This window comes from Lepidochelys olivacea (assembly GCF_965140295.1).
Source record: "Lepidochelys olivacea isolate rLepOli2 genome assembly, chromosome: 12".
NCBI lineage: Eukaryota > Metazoa > Chordata > Testudines > Cheloniidae > Lepidochelys > Lepidochelys olivacea.
In genome coordinates this window covers 38,415,244-38,438,350 of record NC_140422.1, presented here as the reverse complement: position 1 = coordinate 38,438,350, position 23,107 = coordinate 38,415,244, and the positions used below count along the sequence as shown (strand labels likewise).

The following is a 23,107-nucleotide window of genomic DNA, read 5'->3' as shown; positions in this document are numbered from 1 at the left end:
AGCTCCAGCCCTGATGCACCAGGGCTTGGTCATTGTATCTCTGGTTTTATCACCCCCAAGGATGCAGCCGCTGACGTGGCTGAACTGGTGCGGCGCCTTCGGGATGCTAGGAAAAACTGTCCTCACAGAGGGAACATGTTGCCGCTTGGAACCAGGCTAGGCTGCCCTAGACATCAAGTGTGGCTTAGAAAAGTTTCCCCATCTATGCAACGGGTATGCTCATGGCTAGGACCAGTGTAACCAACCCATGCACACAAGGGCCTAGCTGGGGTCACTGAAGATGCTGCTCCTATCCAGAGTCCACGCCCATCCTCAGGGCTTTACAAAGCCATAGGCTTCACGCGCCTGGCCTCTGGAACTCCCCACCACCGGGTGTTCTGTGTCAGCAGAGATCCCCAACACAGAGCGTGGCAGAATGGATCCAGTCTCTCTTCCCTTTGCTTATTAAAGGGTTTGACTCCATCTTGGCCTCCCGCCCCAGGCACCCCAGCAGGTGCGTGGGGATGAAACAGCCGCAGAGCGCCCCAGAGCAGGTGTGGGGAGCTCAGCACAACACCTGCTCCAGGGACCCAGCGCGGAGATTGCCCTGTCAACACGTGACACTGACGGCTGGCAGACCCCGGAAGAAGATCCTGGAGAACTCCCGGAGGCTCAAAGGAGAGGAACCATCCTGATGGCTGCCTTCAGGTCCCACTGGGGTTTGCAAGGCTCTACGCCTGTCCCAGAGGGTCGGGGTGAGCATTCAGCCCTGCGCTTGGCTGCTTGTGGATGGGAATGGGGGTGGGGGAAGGAAGGAAGGACTCCAAGTTCCAGCAGGATTTCTCCATCTCTGCTCCCACTACCTCCAGTGCAGGCTCCCCTCACCCCCATCCTGCAGAACACGACCTCGGCTGGCTACACCGTCTTGGCACCCACTGCCCTGGCTGGCACTCAGCTGACAGGTGTGCTCCTTAGCACCCCTGCCAGGGCTTCCCTGCCCACACAGGATGTGCACAGATAAGCACCCAGCCGACCCCGACTCCTCCGAGGGAGATTTGCACAGAAGGTGTCTCTGATGCTGTGGCAGTGGTGGCTGCTGGCTGTTGGAGAAGTGTCCACCGTACACACCGGCACCTCGGTTTCTTAGGCCCGGCAAAGTTCAGTCGGTGTAACTCCGCCGCTCAGGGCTGTGAAAAACGCCACGCTCTGGGTGATGCCATTAAGCCAGCCAAAGCCCCAGTGTAGACGGTACTAGGTCGCTGGAAGAATTCTTCCGCCCAGCTAGCTACGGCCTCTCGGAGAGGTGGATTTTCCACATCATCAGAAGAACCCCTCCCGTCGCTGTCGTCAGCATCCACACTCTTACGTGCCGCTGCAGCGTTCCCAATGTAGATGGACCCCAGTTGAAGAGCTGGAGCTGCCATCACCTAGACCTTGCTCTCCCCTCCGGTCCCACAGCCCTCCCCGTCCCCGGCGGGGAAATGAACGCTGGCGGAAAGCGCGGGGCTGGCGTCGGAGAAGATAAAAGGGTAGCTCCAAAGAGAAGAAAAGAGCCCACCCTTTTATTGCAGACAATAACCATAACCCTGGCGGGAGATACCATCGCAGTTCATTTCAGGCCTGAATGTATGCCCTTCCAGCCAGGATATGATCAGACCCTTCCCTTTGTCCCACCTCCCGCGCTGTGATGGTATCGGGGCCGGCCGGCCAGGGCCAGCTGAATGGGAAATGCTTTAAGAAAAAAAAAAATTAGAAATAAATTAGAAAAATCCTTCCCCGGAAAGAAGGAAACTTTAAGGCTCCCAGAAGCTGCCGGCCTCCCCTGCCCAGCTGGCTGCATTGGAGGGACGGAACTGTAGACGGAGCAGGAGATCTAGCCACGAAAAGGGGTCTGTCTCAGCCGTTCTGGGGAGTGGGTAGGGAGAGGGTGACCCCCGCAGCCCATCCCCAACTTCTACACAGACTGACGCCATCAGAAGAAGCCTTGAACAGTAGTGTGACAGCTCCCACGGGCCATGCTGTCCTGCTCTGCTGAAGCACCTGCCCCTGTTCTCCCACCACGCCTCCGTATTTGGGTTAAAGTAATGAGCTGTAGCTCACAAAAGCTTATGCTCTAATAAATTGGTTAGTCTCTAAGGTGCCACAAGTATTCCTATTCTTTTTACAGATACAGACTAACATGGCTGCTACTCTGAAACCAGTAAAAAAATGCGACCTACTCCATTCTAGGCAGAGCTGAGCTGATGCGGGGAAGGGGGGAAAGGGAAGCCCAGGGCTGGAATAGCCGGTGAGGCTGGGGGTCAGGGCTGATGGGCACTGGCAGAGCTGCAGGGGGGGATCTCCCTGTTGCAGCCCAGCAGCCGGGCCAGGGAGCCAGGGCCCATTCTCAGGAAGCGAGGGGAGGAGGAGGAAGCGGAGTTGAGAGCCACGAGCTGCCGCTGGGCATGACAGAGATCCTGCCTGTGGGGCACTCACAGCCCCGAGCTGGCTGGGAACTGGGAGCCAGGCCCAAAGCCTGGGCTCTCATGGCTGGAAACGGCCAAGGTGGAGAAACCAGCTAAAGGGCAAGGAGGGTCTGGAGGGTGGGTCTCACCCTCATGCTCGGGGTCTAACTGATCGCCGTATCTGGGTCAGATTGGCAGAGACCCTCGGGGGGGTTTCTCCTTCCTCTGCAGCATGGGGCATGGGTCACTTGATGGTTTGAACTAGTGTAAATAGTGGATTCTCTGTCACTTGAAGTCTTGAAACCATGATTTGAGGCCTTCAGCCAGGGGGCTATTAGAGGAGTGGGCAGGGGAGGTTCTGTGCAAGGTGCAGGTCAGACTAGATCATCACAATGGTCCCTGCTGGCCTTCGAGTCTCTGAGTCTGACTCCCTGGGCAGCAGAGCCCACTCAGCCCCCAGGGCCTGGGGGCAGCGGAGGACAGACAAGGGGTGGTGGAGGTGCCTGCGGGGTCAGGACAGTCACAAAGGACTGCGGCAGCCTATGTTGAGGAGGAGACAGGGGCCTCCAGCTCAGACCACCCGGGGCGCCCCACAACCCTCCCTCCCTGCCGGCTTCATCCTGCACCCACTGCACGACTCCAGGCCTTTGCTGCAGTGCCCTCGCCCCACCCCAGCTCCAGGAGCTCGGAGCAGGGCTCAGGCCAGGCCAGAGCGTCCGCCCCCTCCCTCACCTTGTAGTCTCAGCAGCAGCCCCAGAAGCACCTGGGCCACCAGATCCAGACCGATCTCCCCTGGGCCACCAAGGCAGCTCCTGCCGGGCAGGGGCCAGGCCCATGGGCAGGCCTTGGGGCACGTGGGCAGGGAGGAGGGCTGGTGCAGCTCTCCAGGGGCTCCATAGAGCCCTGCAGCCAACCTCCTACCTCCCCCCAGCACAACACTACAGAGAGCTGCTGTGATGCTCCGATCGCCAGACCCTGCACACTGGCACCGAATCCCCCCAGCCCCTTGCACCCGCGTGCAATTGTGTCTTGGCATCGCAAGGACTGCAGACCCGGGAGCGGGGGAAGCAACCCGAACAGGCCACGTTTGGGGCCAGCCGCTCCTCCGTCATGCCAGCAGGGAAGGGGGCTCGGCCGTTTTGCCACCCAGCTCCGGGTGGGGCCAAGGGGGGCTGCCCCCTCAGCGCTGCCAAGTTCAGAGTTTCAAAAGGGCGGGGGGCATGGCCTCCCCTTTTAAAAAGTGTGTGCGCGGAGGGAGGGCAACAGCCCTTTGGACTCCCCTGGTCTCCCGCACCTGGGATCTTGGCAGCGGCTTGAATGACATCCCTGCTGGTACATGGTGAAAACCTGATCTGGGCCCTCCCAGCTGGCCCCACAGAGGGCACCACAATGCCACTACATACCTTCATGGGGGCAGGGAAGGTCATTCCAGCTGTGCCGGGGCACTCCCCCACCCCCGACAGGGAGGTGCTGGGGCAGTGACCTGCTATGCAGGGTAAAATGGGAGACGAGAGCTTCCCTGTTTGGTATAGACGGGCAGGGAATTGGCAAAGGAAGCTCCGTAGCCGCCCTCCCCATCCCAGGCTACTCCAGGAGAGGGGTAGCAGACAGATATCCAGCGGCAAGCATTATCAAAGAGGCAGTGCAGTCCAGTAGGTAACACACCACACCTGGGAGCCAGGACACCTGGGCTCTATTCCTGGCTCTACCACTGACCCGTTGGGTGACATTTGGCAAGACAAATGATTGCTTTGTGCCTCAGTTTCCCTTCCCTCCATCTATCAGTCTTGTCTATTTAGACTGGAAGCACTCTGGGATTGGTACTCCCTCTCCCACTGTTTGTCTGTGCAGCACCAGGCACCATGGGGACTTGACCTCGGTCTGCTACCAGAACACACAAGCAGCCAGGGGAATCTCAGGAGGGGAAGCCCCTAGCCAGTCCTCTCAGCACCCTGCCCCATCTCACGTCTCTCCCCCTTTGCCCCCAGGATCTGCCCGCGCTGTCCCTGGGTTTCACATGGGAATGCGAGCCGGAGGTCTATTGGTTCACCCCCCACAGTCAGACACATATAGTGACTCCTGCCCCAGTTCTAACCACTAAGAGCTCCCGAGTCACCTCTGCCATTCCCCCATAGCACCTCCAAAGTGCCCCACAAACCCAGACAGCAGGGAAGAACCATCTCACCCACCATCACTTTGCAGCCACCTCTGGATTGGAACGTGGCAGCTGCTTCACAGAGCACGGCCAGACTACACAACGACTCGGGGCTGGATGCTGCCAAGAGGGAAGTTTAGCAGCTCTGGCTCAGATCATGGAAGGTGAATGTAATAACCAGGGCTGGGATTGAGTCAGGTTAATAGGGCCAAATACCGATGCGCCTTGGGAGTTACGGTTCTTATGAGTCTTTCATGAGCCCCCAAGGGCTGGGAACTCAGACGAAGGAGCACACTTCCAGCTGCACAGCCCCCCCAATGCCCCCTAGTGCACAGCGCCCCCTAGACACAAGAGTGCCCCCTACTGAGTCACCAGCACAGAGCCAGAGCAGCAAGCAGAGTTATCAAGGGTGCGGGGGACTCAGCAGGGCAGCACCAGAGGCCACGGGTGGAGGGATGCACGTGGCCCATGTGCTTGTTGGATCCAGGCGAGTTCCAGATGATCAGGTGCTGCCTCCCGCCACCCCCAAAGCCAGTTAATCTAAAACAAATAGAACGAGTTGGTGTTAAACTCAGCTGAAAGCGATAAAGAAAAATCGCTGGAATAATTTTTCCCACCCACACATACCAAAGGGAAGGGAAAACACACAAACACACACACGGCACACTAATCATTAGGATCTCTCCCGGCCCTGTCCGTCAGCACAGGCCGTCCCGCCTCCCCGGGCCCTGCTCGGCCCGATAATAAACCTTGAGGTTTGCACACAGACTCCAGGCTGAGAGAGATTATACAGACAGGAGTCACAGTGCAGATAAACACAACTGAACAAGAGAGTGGAGAAAAAGGGGAGGGGGGCGAAAAAGAGTTTGCAGTTTTAATTAGAGACAAGTGACCCCACCTTCCACGCACAGCGAGGGACCAGGGGGCTATGGGAAACCGGAAAGCTTCATTGGGGGAGGGAGGGGTCAGAGCTTCCCATGTTTAGGGGTTCTGTAAATGGGAACATGGCTATTCCACCCCCTACACACACGCTTCCTCTGCTCTGTGCTGAAGGCAGTGGGATTCAGGGGTTAGAGCAGGGGGCTAGGAGTCAGGCAGGACTCCTGGGTTCCATTTCTAACAAGGTTTCCCGCCTGCTCCCTGATGCTGACCAAGTCAGCACCTGTTGATTCATTTTATTTACCGTCCCTGCAATGGGAGGATATTATGCCCTGGCAGGTGGGGTGAGGCTCAGAAGCATCTGGCAAGGGCTTGGCGATCCTGTGATAAAGAGGTGACGTAGCTGGGCTGAGGGATTGGTATTGCATGGGGCTGGGCTCAGGGCAGCAGGAATGAATCCAGCGGGGGTGGGGAGGTGGTGGCGGGCAGCTGAGAGCCATCGCTGTAAACACAGCCAGCAGCAATAGGAAAGGGAAGGCCGCAGGAGAGGTCGGGACACTACAGGGGCAGGGGGCTTTACGTAAAGTGCTCCAGCGAGACTGCTCAGGATCACTGGCTCTAGGCCGACCACCACCCACAGCAACTACCAGCCAGCGAAGGGCTGCCCTTTGCAGAGCGAGCTGGGCAACTCCCCAGCTTGTGCCCCTCCCTCAGCCCCATGGCGTGAGCCTTGTCCCAGCCCCAGATGGGATGTCGACACAGCACAAGCTGGGCCCGGGCTAGCCGACCCGCGCCAGACCCGATGCAGCGAGCGTGGATAACGAAGGGCACCGAAGACAGGGGAATGTGGGCGAGGGAACTTAGTGCCTATGCAGGGAATGTGCCGAGAACTAACTGGGGTGGGCTGGCCTGGGCACAGCTTCTGGGGTGTAGAGCCCCTCAGACGCCAAGGAGCATACAGGCCTGGGATTCTAAACTCTTTCGGGGCAGGCTGAAGGGGTGGACAAAGCCGTCCAAACCCAGCGGGTTCCGTGGGCACCATTCGCTCTCCAGGGCGGACAGCCCTGCTCCTCCCACGGGCATGAAAGTCAGAGAGACACAGATGGACACATGTTCTCAGGTGCTCCTCGAAGCATGGGCCGCCCTGGGCTAGCAGCTGCCATTCAGACCTGTGCTTTGAGAGCCCCTGGGCGATGCAGAGTCAAACCCCCTTCCTCTGGGAGCAGCCGGCAACCCCTGCCACTGGACCCCCCCTCAGCTTTGGGGCTGCTCGGAGATGTTAGAACATCCCAGCCCAGAAGGGATTTTTTTTACCCCCTCCGGGCAGAGGCAGACACTGCCATGCTCCGTACCACCTGAGTCTGTGGGCAGATGGCAAGAGACACAGGCTTCCGGCAGGCACAGAAATGGGATGGCTCTGGGGACTAGCTCCCCACCTAGCCAAGAAGCTGGCACTGCGAAGGACAGACCCTCCTCTAATCGTGAGGATGGGATCGGCCTGAGAACAGAAGCTAACTGAGGTTGGGCTGGGTCCCTGGGAGCCTTTCAAAGAGATGAAGGAAACTGCTCTGATTCCCAGAGTGGGTTGTGGGGGGGAAAGGAACACGCAACTCGCTCTGTGTCCATGCTGATCTAAAGGCCCTAGCTTGGCAAGAGGAGTACCACAGCAGGGTAGGGGCTTGCTTCCAAGTGAGATGTAAAACTGAGCCACAAATAACTACTTACCATTGTGGCAGTTTTCACAGACCCTGCTTTTCCACCCCAATCCCACTCTGTCTGCTTGCACGTTCAGTCTGATACGATCTTCTCCTTCACTTCCCGTCCTGCACTGTTCCACGGTGTCGCTGTGCGCTTTCAAATTGCTCCCGCGTTCCACCCCAGAAGTGGCTGCATTTCCAACCTTCTGCCTGAAAGTTCTCAGACACACAGACCTGCTAATTCCAGGTCAACCTTTGGGAGGCAGAAATAAATTCTGGCACCTGGAAACGAGCTGCCCCGGCTGGCCCCTAGCTGACCAACTCCCAAGGAGCTGCACTGGGGAATGTGCCACCCCAACTCTCCATAACTAAGAGTGAATAATCTTTACTGCGCACCCCCGGACAGAGGCAAATAAAACCAAATAAATGAGCCAGCGTTAAAAGGCCCAAAGGCTGCAGATATACTTAAATCTTTGATGGGGAACAAACTGAAAGACAAGAGCCCATAAAGTGGAAGCGGGACAATAAAGAATAGGGAGAGTTACAGCTCGGGGCGGGGGGGGGGAAGGGGAGGTTGAGATTTTCAATTACTTCTCCCTTTTTACAGGGCTGATTGGTATTTGTGTGGTTCGAGCGGCTGCCATGATGAAGGGGCCAGAGGCTGCACGCATGTGAATGGGGCAGGTAGCTTGATCTATCTGCAGAGCGCACCCATTATTCTGCGGAAGGATAGAGTATCGATCGGCCCTGCATCGGAGACATTCCCGTAATAGCCTCAAATGAATTGCTCCTGTGCAGCAGCTGGCAGCCACGAGGACACCCCAGGCAGTGCAGGGAAAGGGGGCGTGCCATGGCTTTCCTGGGAGAGGCCTCAAGCTTATGGCAACCTGCTCCCCCTCCCTCTTCTCCCAGCCCCCTGCCTGCTCCACGTGTGCCCCGACCCGATGCCGGTCTCCACCCTCTTCCCACCCTCCAGCCACCTCTCAAGCCTGAAGACGCTCTGCTGGGGGCTGAGCCAGGAAGATTCCTTCCTAGCTGCTGCCTGGCCCCTCTGCAGCGGAGAGGGCAGTAGGAGCCCCCCGGCCTCTCCTCCCATCCACACCTGGGGAAGGAGCAAAGGAGACAGGGAAGAGTGCTTAACACTCAGGAAGCCAGTGAAGATGGCAGAGCATTAGGCCATAGGGTTCCACTTCCCAGAGGCCTCTCCCTGTCCAGCTGTTGGAGAGACTTCGAGCTAGAGTCTGGGCTACGGGACCACCCCACTCAACACCTGGGAGACAGCAGCCTGGGACATTGGCACACTTAAATCTCCCTCCCCTATTTCTCATCTGCACTGCTGGACACACTTCCCCTGTGCCCCCCTCCGCAGAGGGGCCAGCTTGCCTTCCAGATTACTCACCACCCAGCCAAGAGAACTTGCCGGGGGTGGTGGTGGATGCCAAGTCCCTTAAAGAGACACTACCGAACTATTTAAGACTCAGATTTAGAGCACTTTAAAAAAAGGGTGGGGGGAGGGAAAAGGTTTGTTAACCTCCCTCCCCAAATAAATAGTGCATTTGAGATTTTAAAAGTGGAACTAAAAATAACGTGGGGCGAGTGGAGGGGAGATAGTGTGGGGGGCAGGGAAAGTCGTCCCCATCACACCCACGATGAACTAGGGCACAAGCAGCAAGGAGTTTAATTCCACTGCCCAAGCTGGGCGCCCTGCAAAAAATTTTAAAAAGAAAAAGTTTGCACGCACAAGTTAAACGTGGAAGGATTTCGAGAGATGAAGGGGCGGGGTTTCAAAAGTGAATTCATTTGCATGTGCAAACAGGAACTACCAGGACTGGGTCGACAGAGTGTGTACTCGAGGTGTGCAAAGGGCCAATTAGGTAGCTCCCCTGCCATTTTGGACATGCAACTACCCAGGTTGCATGTGCGTCTCTGGTAATTCCACGCACACGCTTCCATTGCACGGCTGTGTGCAACTGTGTGTCTGGGCAGTTTAATCAGTATGGTCGAAAGCCATTTCAGAAACTCCAGTATGAATTTGGGGGTCTCCCAGTATGACTTGTCATGGCAACAGCGTCCTTTTAGCCAAGCGCCAGTGAAGCAAGGGATCGTACGTGGCCATCTCTCGGCTGTTCAGGCTAATTATAGAGCACGGAGCCCTTCCCATCACCGAGACACTCACCATCCCTAAATTACTATTATGTCTTCGCAGTCTTTAGTGCAGTCGATACAGACCAGACCTGAATGGGGCAGCAGAGCCATTGTTACAGTAAATCTACCATACTTGGACACCGAGCTAGCCTGCGTTGCACAAGACTGCCAGTAAAGAGCTTAGCCTGGTGATGAATGAGGGGGAAGAACTCATTACTTCTCCGCAACCTTGATGCCTGAACCAGTTCCATAAACAACCTTAACTCTCACCCACTTCCCCTGAGAAAGGTACCTGGAGGTTTGGTTCTAGAAGCCACCTCACAGTGCAGTTTCTGAATCCTTGCAGGAAGGGAATGGGGTAGTTAGTCTCGTGTGGTACCCAGTGTGCATCAAAAGATGAAGGGGAAGGTCATCTGGGGCTATTAAAACGGCTATACACAGGGTGGAAGAGGCAGATGGCGTTACAGAGTCAGAGTAAGGCTGTTTGTGGCAACTTAAAAACCATGAATGCCCTGCAATTACTAGCAATTTGCCAGTGAGGCTTTTGGGTGTAATCAAGGATGTGAATTTACACTGATCTTGAAAGGTTTGGCGTCTAGGAATTGCCTTCGTTTTTCACACTAAAGTCCCGGTATCATTGGTTCCAATGAGGTACAGCTACCCGCACTCTGTGGCAGAACAATGCCATTTCTGACAAGTATCCAATTCAGATGAGATCACAACCCAGATTAACCAGACACTGGGGGGAGGGACGAGACTCAGTGACCCCCCCCCCCATCGTAAGGGGCAGCTCCAGCCCCAAAGAGAGAAGAGTCCGGAAGATAAAAGACGACAGGTGGAGATGAAAAGACTAGAAGCCGGGAGAGAACTGGGCGACAGAAGCAGGGTGTGCTAGCGATGAGTACCAGTGTGCACTATTCTTAGCCAACCACAAACAGTCAAAGATTTAAGGAAGCTGGGTGCAGTGAGAATGGAGGTCTCAAGCTAGCTACACCGCTGATTATGGGGTCATTAATGGTGCTCCATTATGTGACAGTACATGCTCATGGACCAAGGAAAGGGATGAGATGCTTACGGGCCAGCCTGCTCTGGGGTCTGATCATTACTGCACCGGATCTCCCAGAACCAGAAGGGTTTCAAGTTCTGGTCAACTGGATGCAGTGCCTGGATCAGCATCTAGCTACAGCTATGGATGCACGAGGACTGCATCTCCATCCTTGAACCGCTAGGCGAGCCCCAGTGGAACTCCAACCTGATGCGTTCATGCTGAAATATACACATACAACTTAGATAAAGCCTGAGAGATGGGGGTTGTCTCTCCAGCACCTCAAATCTCTGAATGGTGCCTCCTTCTGGGGTATTAAGAAATTAAAAAAACAGCCTCTGCAAGGGGGCAGTCTTGGGCACGGTGCCTCAGAGGACTAGGGTAGGAAGGAAGGGAAGGGAAGGGTGAGAGCATCTGATCCTTTGGAAGGGGGCTACTGAATCTGAAAATCAGCATAAAACAGACCCGTGCACCTTATTCTCTCCCAGGATTGGCTAGAAGCTATTTTTAACAAGGAGCGAAGTCAGTCTAGAGATTAAGCCTTAGCGACTGAAGGCAGCAATTTGTGAAGTCACTTGCCCATCCCAGGTAGGAACTACTTTCCTGCCCCACTCCTCTTAGCAGAATCCTCCCACCGTGAAGGAGGAGGGTCTCCTTTTGAAATGGGCAACAAACTGGCTGGCCAGTCAGGACTTGAGTAGGGAGCACTACGGGTCAGCACAAGAGCCAGCCTATAAAATAGGAGGAAAATGAAATGGCACAGTACCTCTGTAAACGCTCCCCAGTTGAGGATTATAGATTATAGCTATCAGCTATTTGCATATCAGAATTTTAAGCAGCCAGCCACCTCCAGTGAACAAGGTCATTTCAAAGATAAAAATATTCCTTCTCCCCTGCCTTTCACGTTCAGTCAGCATGTCACACAGCCCGTGCGAGAGATTACCAAGGAGACATGGGAAGGGGTCCCCCCAGTGCACAGGGAACTCTACAACCCAGTGCGAGGCATTCCATCAGCCCAGGGGAAGTGGATGGGAGGGGGGTATCCAACCTGCTACCGGGTTAGAGAAATTAAACGGGGGAGGGTGTGTGTGTGGGGGGGAACATCAGAAAGAAGACGGGAGGAGCAGAACGGGAGAAATCCAAATGGGGGCATGGGAGAGGGGCACTGCCTAGACACAGAGGAATGAAGAACAGGGAAGATCTAGGCTCATGGATGAGCCGCAGGTCCCTAGAGCCATAGGAAACTGACCATATGGAGCATGGCCACCTGAGTCCGAGGAATGGGCCCTGGATCAGCTTTCCAGGAAGGAAAAGTCTACATCCCCGCCAGCCAATGCTGAGTGTGTGTGCGAGCTGTGGGAGGGAAGGGGACCCCTTCTCCCTAGCAGGAGGGAGGCCTGCAAGAAACGAACCTGTTGGGTCACCTGAGGAAGGGGATATATGGGACTGATCCTGTGAGGCCTCAATGGAGAACTTCTATGGACTTCAGAGGCAGCTGCACCAGGTCAGATGCCAGGCTTCCCCTCTGCTGGCAGCTGCACTGCTTCATAAACAAAAATGGACCCACATGAGCAGCTGGCAGAGGGGGAAGGGGAAAAAGCTAAAAGGGACAGTAGCAAGCTTAACCCCCGCAGAGCTGGAAACAGTTATGCCTAGTGCACCAGAACCAGGAAGTGAAACTGACCAGTCTCGCTCCAGGTGTGGAGCAAAGAGATACAGGCGAGGTGAACAAACAGCGTAAACACCAACGGGGGAAAGCATGCTGGGTGTTTCAAACACTTTCAAACTGAGTGATCCAATGAATTGACACGGCCCCTTCAAATGGGATCTCCAGGACACTTGAACAGCTGTGGGGCAAAATCCACCCTTATGAAGCTGGGAGAACAGAGTCGCCCACTCTCGCGATTCTATCACGATATTTGTGATATTTAGGGTTTTACATCTCTCCGAGCGCCAAGGCTTTAAATCCATCCCTCATGTGGAAAATGGGTACTAATCCGGCCAGCCATGTTCAGGAAAGAGGGAACACAAACTGGAGCAGGTGCAGAGAAGGGCTGCTATGGTGACCAGGGGAATGGAGAGCCGATCGTATGGGAGGAGACTTTGGGGACGTCGACACTGCAAAAACACCCCACAGCAGCGAGTCTCAGGGCCCAGGTCTACAGACTCGGGCTTGTGGGACTCGTGCTACAATGCTAAAAATAGCTTGCTAGATCTTCCTGCTTGGGCTCGGAAACCCACCCCTCTCGCCGGGCTTCAGAGATGAAGCAGGAATACAGAAACCACCATTTTTTGTGCTCTAGTGCGAGCCTGAGTCTGTGGACCTGGGCTTGGAGACTCATTTGCTGCAGGTGTTTTCATGTGGCCTAGACATACGCTAAGAGAGCTTGGCTTGTTTAGCCTAGCTAGACACAGTTTGAAAGGGGATCGGATTGTGCTCTATAAATACAGCAGGGGGTAAACACTAGGGAGGAACAACAACCCTGGAAGCTAAAGGACAATGTTGGCACAAGAACAAATGGGGATAAACTGGCCATGAATGAATTTAGGCAGGAAATTAGAAGGCTTCTAACCCTCAGAGGAGTGAGGTTCTGGAACAGTTTCCCAGACAACCCCGGCCTGGCTTGATGATGGAGTTTGATAAGTTTATGAACAGGATTATCTGAGATAGCAGGGACTGGACTTCATGGCCCAGGAGGTCCCTTCCACCCCTATGTCTCTGGCAAGCCCAGCTTTCATTTAAAAGAGAGGACAAGTTTCCAGGTCTCATGGTTTCATAGAGAAGCTTAAAAATGTCCCTCAAGCGCACCCCAAAGGACCAAAATCAGAAGGGAGATCAAAGGAACCCCCTTTAAAAAACTGATCTTGATTTTAAAGCCCATCTCATGATTTTAAGGGGATCGCTTTTAAATGCTACTGGATGGCGATACTGATTATGTCTTCACAAGTCTGTGTATCGCCTCGGGCAACTTGGGTGCTACCACAGTGGCAATTGTGAATTCCTAACGAGGGGCAAACTTTACATAGAAATGGGGGGGAAGGGGGAAGAAGGGGGTGAAGGGCATGCAGATAAGTGTCCATGCTTGCTCTCTTTAGGTGAAAGATCTGATCTGCCCTGCATGCTGGGAGTTCAGATCCCAACTCTGCAGCCAAAGTTTTACACTCACACTCACTCCCAAATTTGAGTTGAGCTGGACCATGCCCCCCTTTGGCATGTGCCAGTCAAGTAAGTGGGGGTCCAAAACCTTTGCATCTCCAGCAAGACTGGCCCCCGCAGAATGGGGGTGTGACCAGTTTCACAGGTGACATTAGCTGCCCAGGCAGATGGGGGCGGAGGGGTCCAGCTACAAAGTATAGCCCTTATATGTAGGCTCGCAGCCCACCTTTGCTCAAAAAGCCCTTGTTGCATGTTAGAGGGGAGAGGAGGGGGCTGTCACCTGGTGGCCATCTATGCAAGAGGCCCAGGTCTGGAAGCCAACAGGGGTGGGAGGAGAAACCCTCCCAGGCAGACGGGGAGTTCTGCCAGTGTATGGAGGCCGCAAGATCTAGCCAGCCTAGGGGGTGGAGCTGAGACACTCCCAACAAGGTTGCGGCAGGGCAAAGCCGTCTCTTCTCCGCAATCAGTGACCAATAGCCACGCAGAAGGAGCCCTTTCCCTCACCCAGGGGCCCATCCCAGCAGGATTCCATGACCCTACGCAAGGGGGCCACTGGTTAAAACGTGGACGCTTCATTAGCCAGCTGTTTGTGCCCAGAGCAAAGTGGAAGCCATTTCTGTAGGCCCTACAAAAACATGTTGCTTTCCCCCTCTCAAGCGACACAAGCCATGAACCGGTATGTTTAAAACAATCCTGGAAATAGGTCCTTCAGGGGGCTTCCCGAGCGAAGCTCAGTCGCATTCAGCAATTTGGAGTCACCCGCCAGCATCTCCTTTAAAGGAGTCATTCCGTTATGCGGCCTCCTTCAAAATAACTTCATCCTCCGGCCGTCCCCCAGGACTTAGCATCGCAGGCAACCTCTCCTCTGTCACGGAGAGGCGGCCGAGGGGTCAGCAAGCGGGGCATGACGGCGAGCTACCTCGCCCCTTTGCCGCTCTCCTTCGTGACAATCCCAGAGAGGAAAGTGATGCTGCTACGGCAAGTGCCCGGGCGCAGCTCAGCCTGGTGCAAGAGGCAATCCCGGGAGACACCTCTCCCCTCCCCCGCCAAGCCCCACAAGTCCCAGAGGAAGCGCACGCGGAGCAGATGAGAAGTGAGATCCAGAGAGGCACAAAGAAAGGCGGCTGGGAGCAGAGCCGCTCCCCCGCTCCCCCTTCACACTGCATCTTCACAGCTGCCATTGCTGACATGTGGCGGATCCTGCCAGATAAAAAGAAAATTCAGGCTGCTCAAAGTTTCCCTTTTTGCCAGTTCTATTCCTGATAAGGGCAGTGCCTGCACGGAGGCTGATAGACGGCCTATCGCGGCGGTTAGCTCGAAAGGAACACCCTATCGCTCCAGCATCGCCGGACTGCCATCAACTCCCAGCCACACAGAAATTAATATCGCTCCAATTACCAGAATAGAGATGGGCTGGGAGAAGGTGATAATAAAATCTCTTTTACATAAAGAATGCAAATAACTCACTCTGGCGAGGGCGGGGGAGGGAGACGAGAAACCGGTGCCACTTTCCACGCACACCTTCAGCCGACTGAAAGACGACATGCAGGGCGGCTCCGAGCCTCTCCTATTTCACTGCTGCTTCGGCCTCTCGGGCAGCTGGAGAGGGATGCTGGGGCCAAGCGTGGAACTCTCTCCCCCACTCCTTTTAGATCCGTTTGTATGCAGTGTCATTAGGGACATAGGACCAGAAGGGATTTCCCGTGCCAGAACAGGCAGCCCCATCACACTGTGGATCATTCTCCTCCCAGCTTAAAAGTGACAAGCGCTCTAGCCCCTAACGCCAAGCGTGTGTGTGGACACACGCTGCTGAGCCCCAAACTCTGCTCAGGACTCAGAAGCAACCCTACAAAAACAAACCCAAGGTGAGTGGCTCAGCACCAGCCAGCAACCTCGTCGCAAAACAGCGTTCCCAGGATGGCACTCGCGGGGAACCTGACCAGCTTGCCCAGGGCATGTTGTGGAGGAAAATTACACGGGAGATTTGACCTCCCAGCTTCCTAAGAGGTGCTGAGCAGTGAGACAAAGCTGCTGAAGGTATTGTGGAAAATACGATGACAATAACCCAATTAAGTATCCAACCCCTTAATTATCTCCCCTGGCATTGCCAACTGCTGGGATGTGGGTGGAGTAGGAATACCTTGCTTTTTATTCCCTGGCTTGGAGGGGTCCTGATCATGCTGCTTCCCCCGCCCCACAACCCCTTGACCTCCCCCGTCCAATTCATTCCACCAGGTGACCAGTCAGCCAGAGGAGAGCGGATCTGAATATGGGGGATAGGAAGCAGGGAAGCTGCTTGGCTGGAAAGCAGTGCTGTAAAAGGAAGAGGCAGAACAGCCTGGGCTGAGGCTGCTTATTAGCAATTAGGCTAATGAGGATGAGAGATCGGAGAAAAAGAACACATCACGTCACCTCTCCTCCGCCTCCCTCCGTGGTCACTAGGGCAAAGGGCCGGGGTGGGAGGGAGCCGATAAAGAGGAGATTGGTGAGGTGGAAGCCGCACAGATACTTCCTGCCAACGCATCCAGGAAGGGCCAGGGATATCAACTGGAGCACATTTCCCTTCCTTGATGAGTTTAAACGGGGGAAGGGGGGGAGGGAGGGGACCACTGACAGTATCAGCAGCAAACAGCAGAGAGATTCATGGGGGGGGGGGAGGCTGGTTAACTCTCCTGCCCCAGCCAAGGGACGGGCTCAGCGCTTTGCCAGGCCCTTCCTATCCCCAATGGGCATGGCCCCATAGGGAAGGTGGCAGGACTGATCCCCAGACTTGCCACAGCGCCACCCCACCACTCACACTCCTGGTCGCTTTGCACCAAGAGAAACGTCTGCCCCCTAGGAGGATAGGCAGGGCTAGCCATGGCATGGGGCCTGCTCAGTGCCACGGAGCTTGTCGCCAGTGGGTATTTCACCAGATGAGGCAAAGCCGCTGGAGACGGGGTCATGGGAGCTGCACGTGTGCCCTGGCACTCGACGTTTCCCAGCTGCTTCAATAGCAGAGCCGGGACAATCTCCAATGTGACCGACAGGCCCCGCCTTAGCCAGGCAGCCCTAAGCAGGGGCCAGAGGCCAGTCTTTCGTCAGGTGGTCTTTGCCATGGGTGGCACCTAGGGAAGGGAGGAAGGGCCTGATCGATAAGGCACACGCAGGCAAAGCCACAGAGCCGAGAGCTTCACGGGCCCTTCTCCCCAGAGGTCCAAAGTCAAACCGATAGCAATCGAGCCCCAAGGTCACCCCTTCCCAGCATGCAACGAGGGCTCGGGCAGAGAGGGGAGGGAAACCCAGTTCTTCTTTTTTTAAAAACCCAACCTAACATCTCTCTTTCCGCAGCTCTCCCCCCAGCCCTTCCCTCGCCCTACCCCCATCCCATCCCATGCAGCTCTCCCCCCAGCCCTTCCCTCGCCCTACCCCCATCCCATCCCATGCAGCTCCACTAGATAGGAGTGTGACACACTGGGGAGTATAAGGGAGACCTAAACGGACGTTTGGAGCATCTTCACCTACGAAGAGGACAGCCCAATGGTCCTCTGAGTCGCAAGGAGGATATCCACACACACTGCACATCTGTTAAAGTGCCAGGTCTACAGCGATCCTCGCCCAGATTTGGGGGAGGGGACCTTCCACCTGGGCACCATGGCCAAACGTTACCAAGCCAAGACCGTAAGCTCCTTGGGAAGAGACTGCGTCTTCCGCTTGGTTTCTAGATACCACAGCGATAGGCCCACCAAGGGCCCAGATAGCGTGCACAGCACTGTACTGTCTGGCAGGCATCACGCAAAGACATTCAGACTCAAAAAACAGAGATGACAAGACAGGAAGACGGCGATATACGGCTATAGACACTTCTTGGGGTTTTGATAACATCACTAACCACTCTAGCTCTCTTCTTGTGGTTGCCATGATGCTATCAAAGCCCCACTGTGACTGTGTAGGAACGTAGACCAATGGCCAGAGCTGGCATCGCAAATCCAGTCATGTAGCGGTCAGCGCTGGGTGATTTTTTCCAGAGGAAGGGAAAAAAACATCATCCCTGGATCACCTTGCCTCACGTGCAACGTTGTCTATCGACAACTCCTCCTTCCTGACACCACATGCTACCTAGCTCTCACCCTGAAGCATCTTCAGCGTGATATCAGCATGCAGTTATAACCCAGGCACAACATTAATACAAATAAACAATTAATAGCTATTCAAGTCCTTTCAAAAGAAATCCAGCTGCAGTATTGGCTCCTGCAACAGTATCTGACTCTGCTCTCCTGCAACAGTGAGTTCCACAGGTTGGCTGCAAGTTTACATCTAGTCCTATTAGTGGTAAATATACTGTCCTTCACCATGTCATCAAATGACCCCATACTCTTCTGTTAAGGGACAGGACCTGTGTCCCCTCTGGCTCTTTCCTTTCTCCTGGCTAAATCCTGAGGTTTGTAATATTCAATCATGCACAAGTCCTACCAGACCCCGATCTCCTTTGTTACCCTGCTCTGAGCCTCTTTTAGGATCAAAGACACCTGTTTTGAGGCTGGAGGCAACAAAGCCTGCAAGCCACACCACAAATGAGTTGAAGGTACAGAACAGGGGAGCGAATGCAGCTCCTGCTTCAATCCCAGGTTTAGGCCACCAGCTGTGCTTCCTTTGTTCTCTGGCCTGCGTTCTGCAGGAGATCAGACTTTCTGATCACAGTGGTCCCTTCTGGCCTTGGAATTTAGGAATATTAGGGGGTGGGGGGACATGACAAATGTGGCATTCGGATTTGGAATTCAGATTCCAACCCTCTCCCCTCCTTCAGATGCAGGAAGTCTGGGGGTGCTCGGATCCTGAGTCTCTGCTGCCTACAATGGCTAAATACACCATTGACGGTGTATTTCTCTCAACGCCCCCATTTCTTGGGCCACACATTCAAGTAGTTTGTAACTTGCCCCGCTCATTGCTAAATCCGTGTGTATCGGAGGAGGCTGGAGGGGTTGGGTTTCCTCCCCATGGAGCATTATTCAGGTTTCCTTGTTGACATCAGGAGACTGCTCACCCGCTTCCCCACGCCCTCCAGCTGTCACCCCAGCGTCACTGTGTGACCAGACCTCCGGAGACATTGGCGCCCATTCTTCTCAAAAGGTCACTCGCCGGCCGAGCTACTCCCAGCCGCCTCCACGGAGCCCTTTGAAAGGCAAGCGGCCCGGGAAGACACTGACATTCAAGACGTTCGTATCTGCCTGGTCATACATGACTGGCCAACCAAGGAAGAGCCCAGAGACAATGAGCAGCATGAGAGAAAAGTCAAAGCCATGAAACCCGGCAGCCAGGCTGGCCGCTGCCTCCATCCGAGGTCGAGCCACAGCACTGTTCAGCTGGAAGACGGCGGAGGACATGCTCCTCACAGGGAGAGCACAGGGGCCGAAACGTGGCACTACGCGCTGCTGAGCCCTCCCTCCTCGAGGGTGCAGGGTGTCCCAGCAGGGTTCAGGATGGGGCAGAGGACATGTTTTGGGGATCGGGGGGGGGATTTACCTGGCCCGTTCCATGGATTCAGCTCCTGCAGATTTTCTCCAGGCTCCTGCTTTTTTGACTCCTTGGGACTTTCCGAGGCTTCTCTGGACTCTGCTTCTGGAACGGAAGAAACGGCCGGTTACCGTGTCGCACAAGCTCAAGAGGAACGTCAGCTACAACTTCCCACCATGCTGGGGACTCCTCACCCAGCCCAAAAGCCCAGCGGAAAAGGGCCATCACAAACGGGACACAATAGCAAGTGATGCCCGAGGATGTTCTTCACCGAGTAGAACTCCACGGCCTTTCCCCACCTTTCTCATCTCTCGTTCACTTCCCAAACCTCCAAGCTCAATCCCGATCAGCCCATGATGCCAGCCTCCATCGCCCAGTTGCTACCTTTTCAAACAAACCCCTCCGTCCTTTCTCCCAGGCTGCCCTCTGCGCCTGGGGAGGGCGTCCTGTAAACACCTGCAAAGCCATCTCATCCTCTCCCTTCAAATCTCTCCTCAAGCCTCTGCTCTCTGCAGTGAAGCCTACAAGAAACCTCAACAATGGTTAGGCAGCTGGGGCGCTGAGATCACAGCCTGTCATTCTGGCTTCCTTGTGCTCCCCCATTGGTCCGTCCCCATCGGTCGCCTCTTGCCTTGTACTTGGATTGGAAGCTGCTTGGGCATGAACTGTCTTTCTTCTGCATTTGTAAAGCACCTAGCGTCTGATCCATGGAGATCTCCTAGGCATTAAGATACCGCCAATACTAATAAAATGCCCAGTCCTTCCTGTCTACTCTGCAGGTGTTCCCAGTGCAAGCGAGCAGGAGGGAGCCTTTCCATCCAGGACTCCTGGGTTCCTAACCGTGAACAAGGGAATAGCAGCCATCTTGAAACCCTTCTTAAGCGGGTATTAGTCCATATGCAACCCCACTGCTGTGCAAATCGACGTGGCTGGTAGTTCCGGCTGCGGGCACAGCCAACCACTTGAACAGCGGACGTGCCCCAGGTCAACACTTAGGGGTTCCGGGAAAGTCCTGCAAGGGCAGCATCCACTGACGTAGCAGCATGCTCGTGTATGGGGCAAGTGAAATGGGGCCTTGTGACTAGAACACAACGGAGGGCTGGACCCAGGTCAGAGGAGTACTGGCAAAGCGGGGTGGTGAGCAGCAGCCTGGGAGATAGGATTAGAGTAACAAGTGGGGGTTGTGCACCAGCAGGGGGCGGGGTCAGGACTGATGTGCGCTGGCCGATCGAATGGGAAAGGACCTGGTATGGACTCGTATTATCCACGCACGGAAGGGAACTTCCCTGTCGATCCAGAGAAAAGCATTGCCAACACGGGAGAAAGCGAGACGGGATGGGTGTGGGGGGCAGTGGGGCGTAGCAGGGCGGGAAGAATTGGCATTTGTGGATTTAAGAGCAACTCGGGCAGATTTTTAGAATTGCATTAGCAAAACATGCTCCAGGAATGGTGATCAGTTGCACACATGCAACCAGCGAGCTACTGCCCACTAACGCAACTGTGTAACGGCATGGGGCCAACACCTGACCCTCGGTCTCCTGCCAGCTGCCCCGGGCAGAGGGATATCGCACAACACTAACCAGGTGGGAGCAAGACCTTCAGCTAAAGGAGAGGGATTGTCTGACGTGCCGGTGTTTGTAAATTTCATGTCCACCCTGATCACGCCAGAGAAGCATTCAAGCACGTGACACATGCAAAGAGAGCAGAGACTGACACTATACGCCCGAGAGCAAACCAAGAGTGGGTGAGCATCTGGATGGATGGCTGTGCAGATTTCAGCACCTTCCCCCCCGAGTTCCCAGAGCAGGAGTTGCCAGTTCAGAACCAGGCAGAGACCCCTCTCTCCTTCTCTATGGACTTGGAAGTTCTCATTAACATTCAAAAGCCTGAGGGAACCTGTGGAAAGGAACCTCCTTGCCTTTCCTCCCACCAAGGGCCCCATGTCAGGGAGCCTGTTGAAATACAGCTCCCGGCATGGCTCTCTTTGTGGTATCTACATAGCAACTTGATAACAATTATTTTCTCCATTAACTGCTGTTAAAGATGGTGCCGATAAGCCTATCTGCATATGACAGTGCGACAGATTAGCGCCCAAAGTGCATGTTTGTCTTCACGTCCAGGGCGGATAACCACTGCAAAGCCCAGATCGATCGGCGCCATAAAGAACGCCCCTGGGTGACGTCACCAGCATTGGCAATATTAATACAGGTGATAAGCGGGATGATTAACATCAAATAAATCAATCCCTGGGCATAAAAGCCCTATTATTTTTGGCTATAAATCAAAGTGCCTGGCATATTGATTTTTATCCATCTCGCTGAAAGCTCTCGCGGCCGTTAGTGCCGCTCGGCGGTATCTGCATTATCACCTTTTTATCAAAGCAGCCTAGTGCCAGGTGCAGCTCTCCGGCTGCATTTCCACCTCCCTAACCCCCCAACCTCGGAACTACACCGAGCTCCCCAATCAGATAAAGAGCCACTCGCTTCCTCTGTCAGCCCAGCCCAGCGGGGAGCAAAGTCTGCCAGCAACAAACCACTTCGCCTCAAAAGGAGCCTCCTTCAACAACCCCACCCCCCAAGACCACCTCAACCACCATCGCGCTTGGTGGATGACTCAGGGCCACATTCAGCGGGGACGGGGTCGAGGGGAAGAGATACAGAGGGTCACGGACAAGACTCTGGCTTGGAGGAGCTCATGCTCTCCTACCATGCTAGCTGTCCCTTATCTGGGAAGATTATCAGGAGATTTAACATTCTGCTCCCTTTGCTCAAGGCCTCCTCCCCGGGGAGCTTTCCTTCCCTTTATCTATGGGGCAAGTGCTCGGGTTTATTGACTGCCAAGTCAGAGGCCAGAATCTTCTGGTGGCATCGATCTCTGGAAAACTTTGCTATCATGGCAGGTCTCGGACTTTGACGGAGGGTGGGTGCCTGCAAGGAAATAACACCAGCACATGGCGATTGTGGAATCTGACTGCAAGAGCCACCTGGTGGGGTCCGGCCCAGGAAGGGGTGTGTCTATGATCCGCACCGCGCATGGGATAAGAGGGTGTTTCAGCTCCAGGCAGGGGAAAGAAACTAACCCTCTCCAAAATGTGCATCAGATCTAAGACTCTGGTACCCCTCACACTTGGGCACGACTGGGTTTATTAAGATCACCTGGCTTTGTTTTGGCACCACTGATCTCAAAGGGCACTGCAAACATTAACTGATTACACTTCGCACCCCCTCCCCAATATAGCTAGGATCGCTTTGCGCCGGCATGAAATGCAGTCACCTCCCAGGATGGGGTGCAGTGTGGCTGCGGATTATTGCTGCGTGCCAGCCAGGGATGCTGCATGATTGTTTGGACAGGAAGCAAATGACCAGGTAGCAAGCATCACGCCACTGGATCCATGCCTAACCGGGGCAACTTCCTCCAGTGACATCACCATGACACCCATGCAACATCATGTGCACGTTTCCACTGGGGAGAGAGACAGCTATCCACGACCCTGTTCCACGATCCTTAGCGGCTGCAGGATGGCTCCACTTTATGGGTCACTTTGTACCTGCTAGCCAATGTCACCAGACTGCACTGGCCCATTTAAAGAGGTGCAATGCAGCCCTGTACCTACCGGATCACCCACCTAGCCGGATCACCCACTCCTGCATCCCCCGCACTCCCTTGGAGATGTATGCCTACTCTGGGCTCGTGCGCTCGAGGGGAGGGCTGTCCTCAGATCACTACACAGGGAGGGTTAGAGGAGCTGAAACGGACATGCAGCCATGAGGCCAATTAGCAGTCAGCTCGGTGTCCGTATCACACCTCAAGTTTCCACGCTCCTGCTTCTGGCTCCCAGTACCCTCCCCCCATACAAGCTCAGGTTGCCTCCACCAGACTGTCAAGCAAAGGGGCTGCCAGAGAGAGACGGGTCAAGAAACGGCCCTCCAGTGAACACAGGAAGAGCCCATCTCCTCCTTCCACTGGCTGCACTAGTGAAAGTTGAGGCAAAGGGGCACCGGCTGGACCAAAGTCAGAATTACTGTGCCAGGGCACCTTCCGATGGGAGGGTCAGGTTAGGAAGCATTTCGAGGTGGAGGCCTGGGTACCTTTTGCCAGATCTCAGGCCCCATG

General features: G+C 55.0%; 1 protein-coding gene across 4 annotated transcripts in view; it reads right to left on the bottom strand.

The window, feature by feature from the left end:
- ZFPM1 (zinc finger protein, FOG family member 1) overlaps positions 1-23,107 on the bottom strand; it is a 114,629-nt gene that overhangs the window by 44,308 nt on the left and 47,214 nt on the right. For 3 of the 4 annotated variants that reach the window (XM_084644848.1, XM_084644850.1, XM_084644851.1), the window contains one exon: positions 19,004-19,099. In XM_084644848.1, coding sequence (XP_084500974.1) covers positions 19,004-19,099 — 96 coding nt within the window. The remainder of the gene's footprint in view (positions 1-19,003; positions 19,100-23,107) is intronic. The other variant, XM_084644849.1, reaches the window with a different exon arrangement.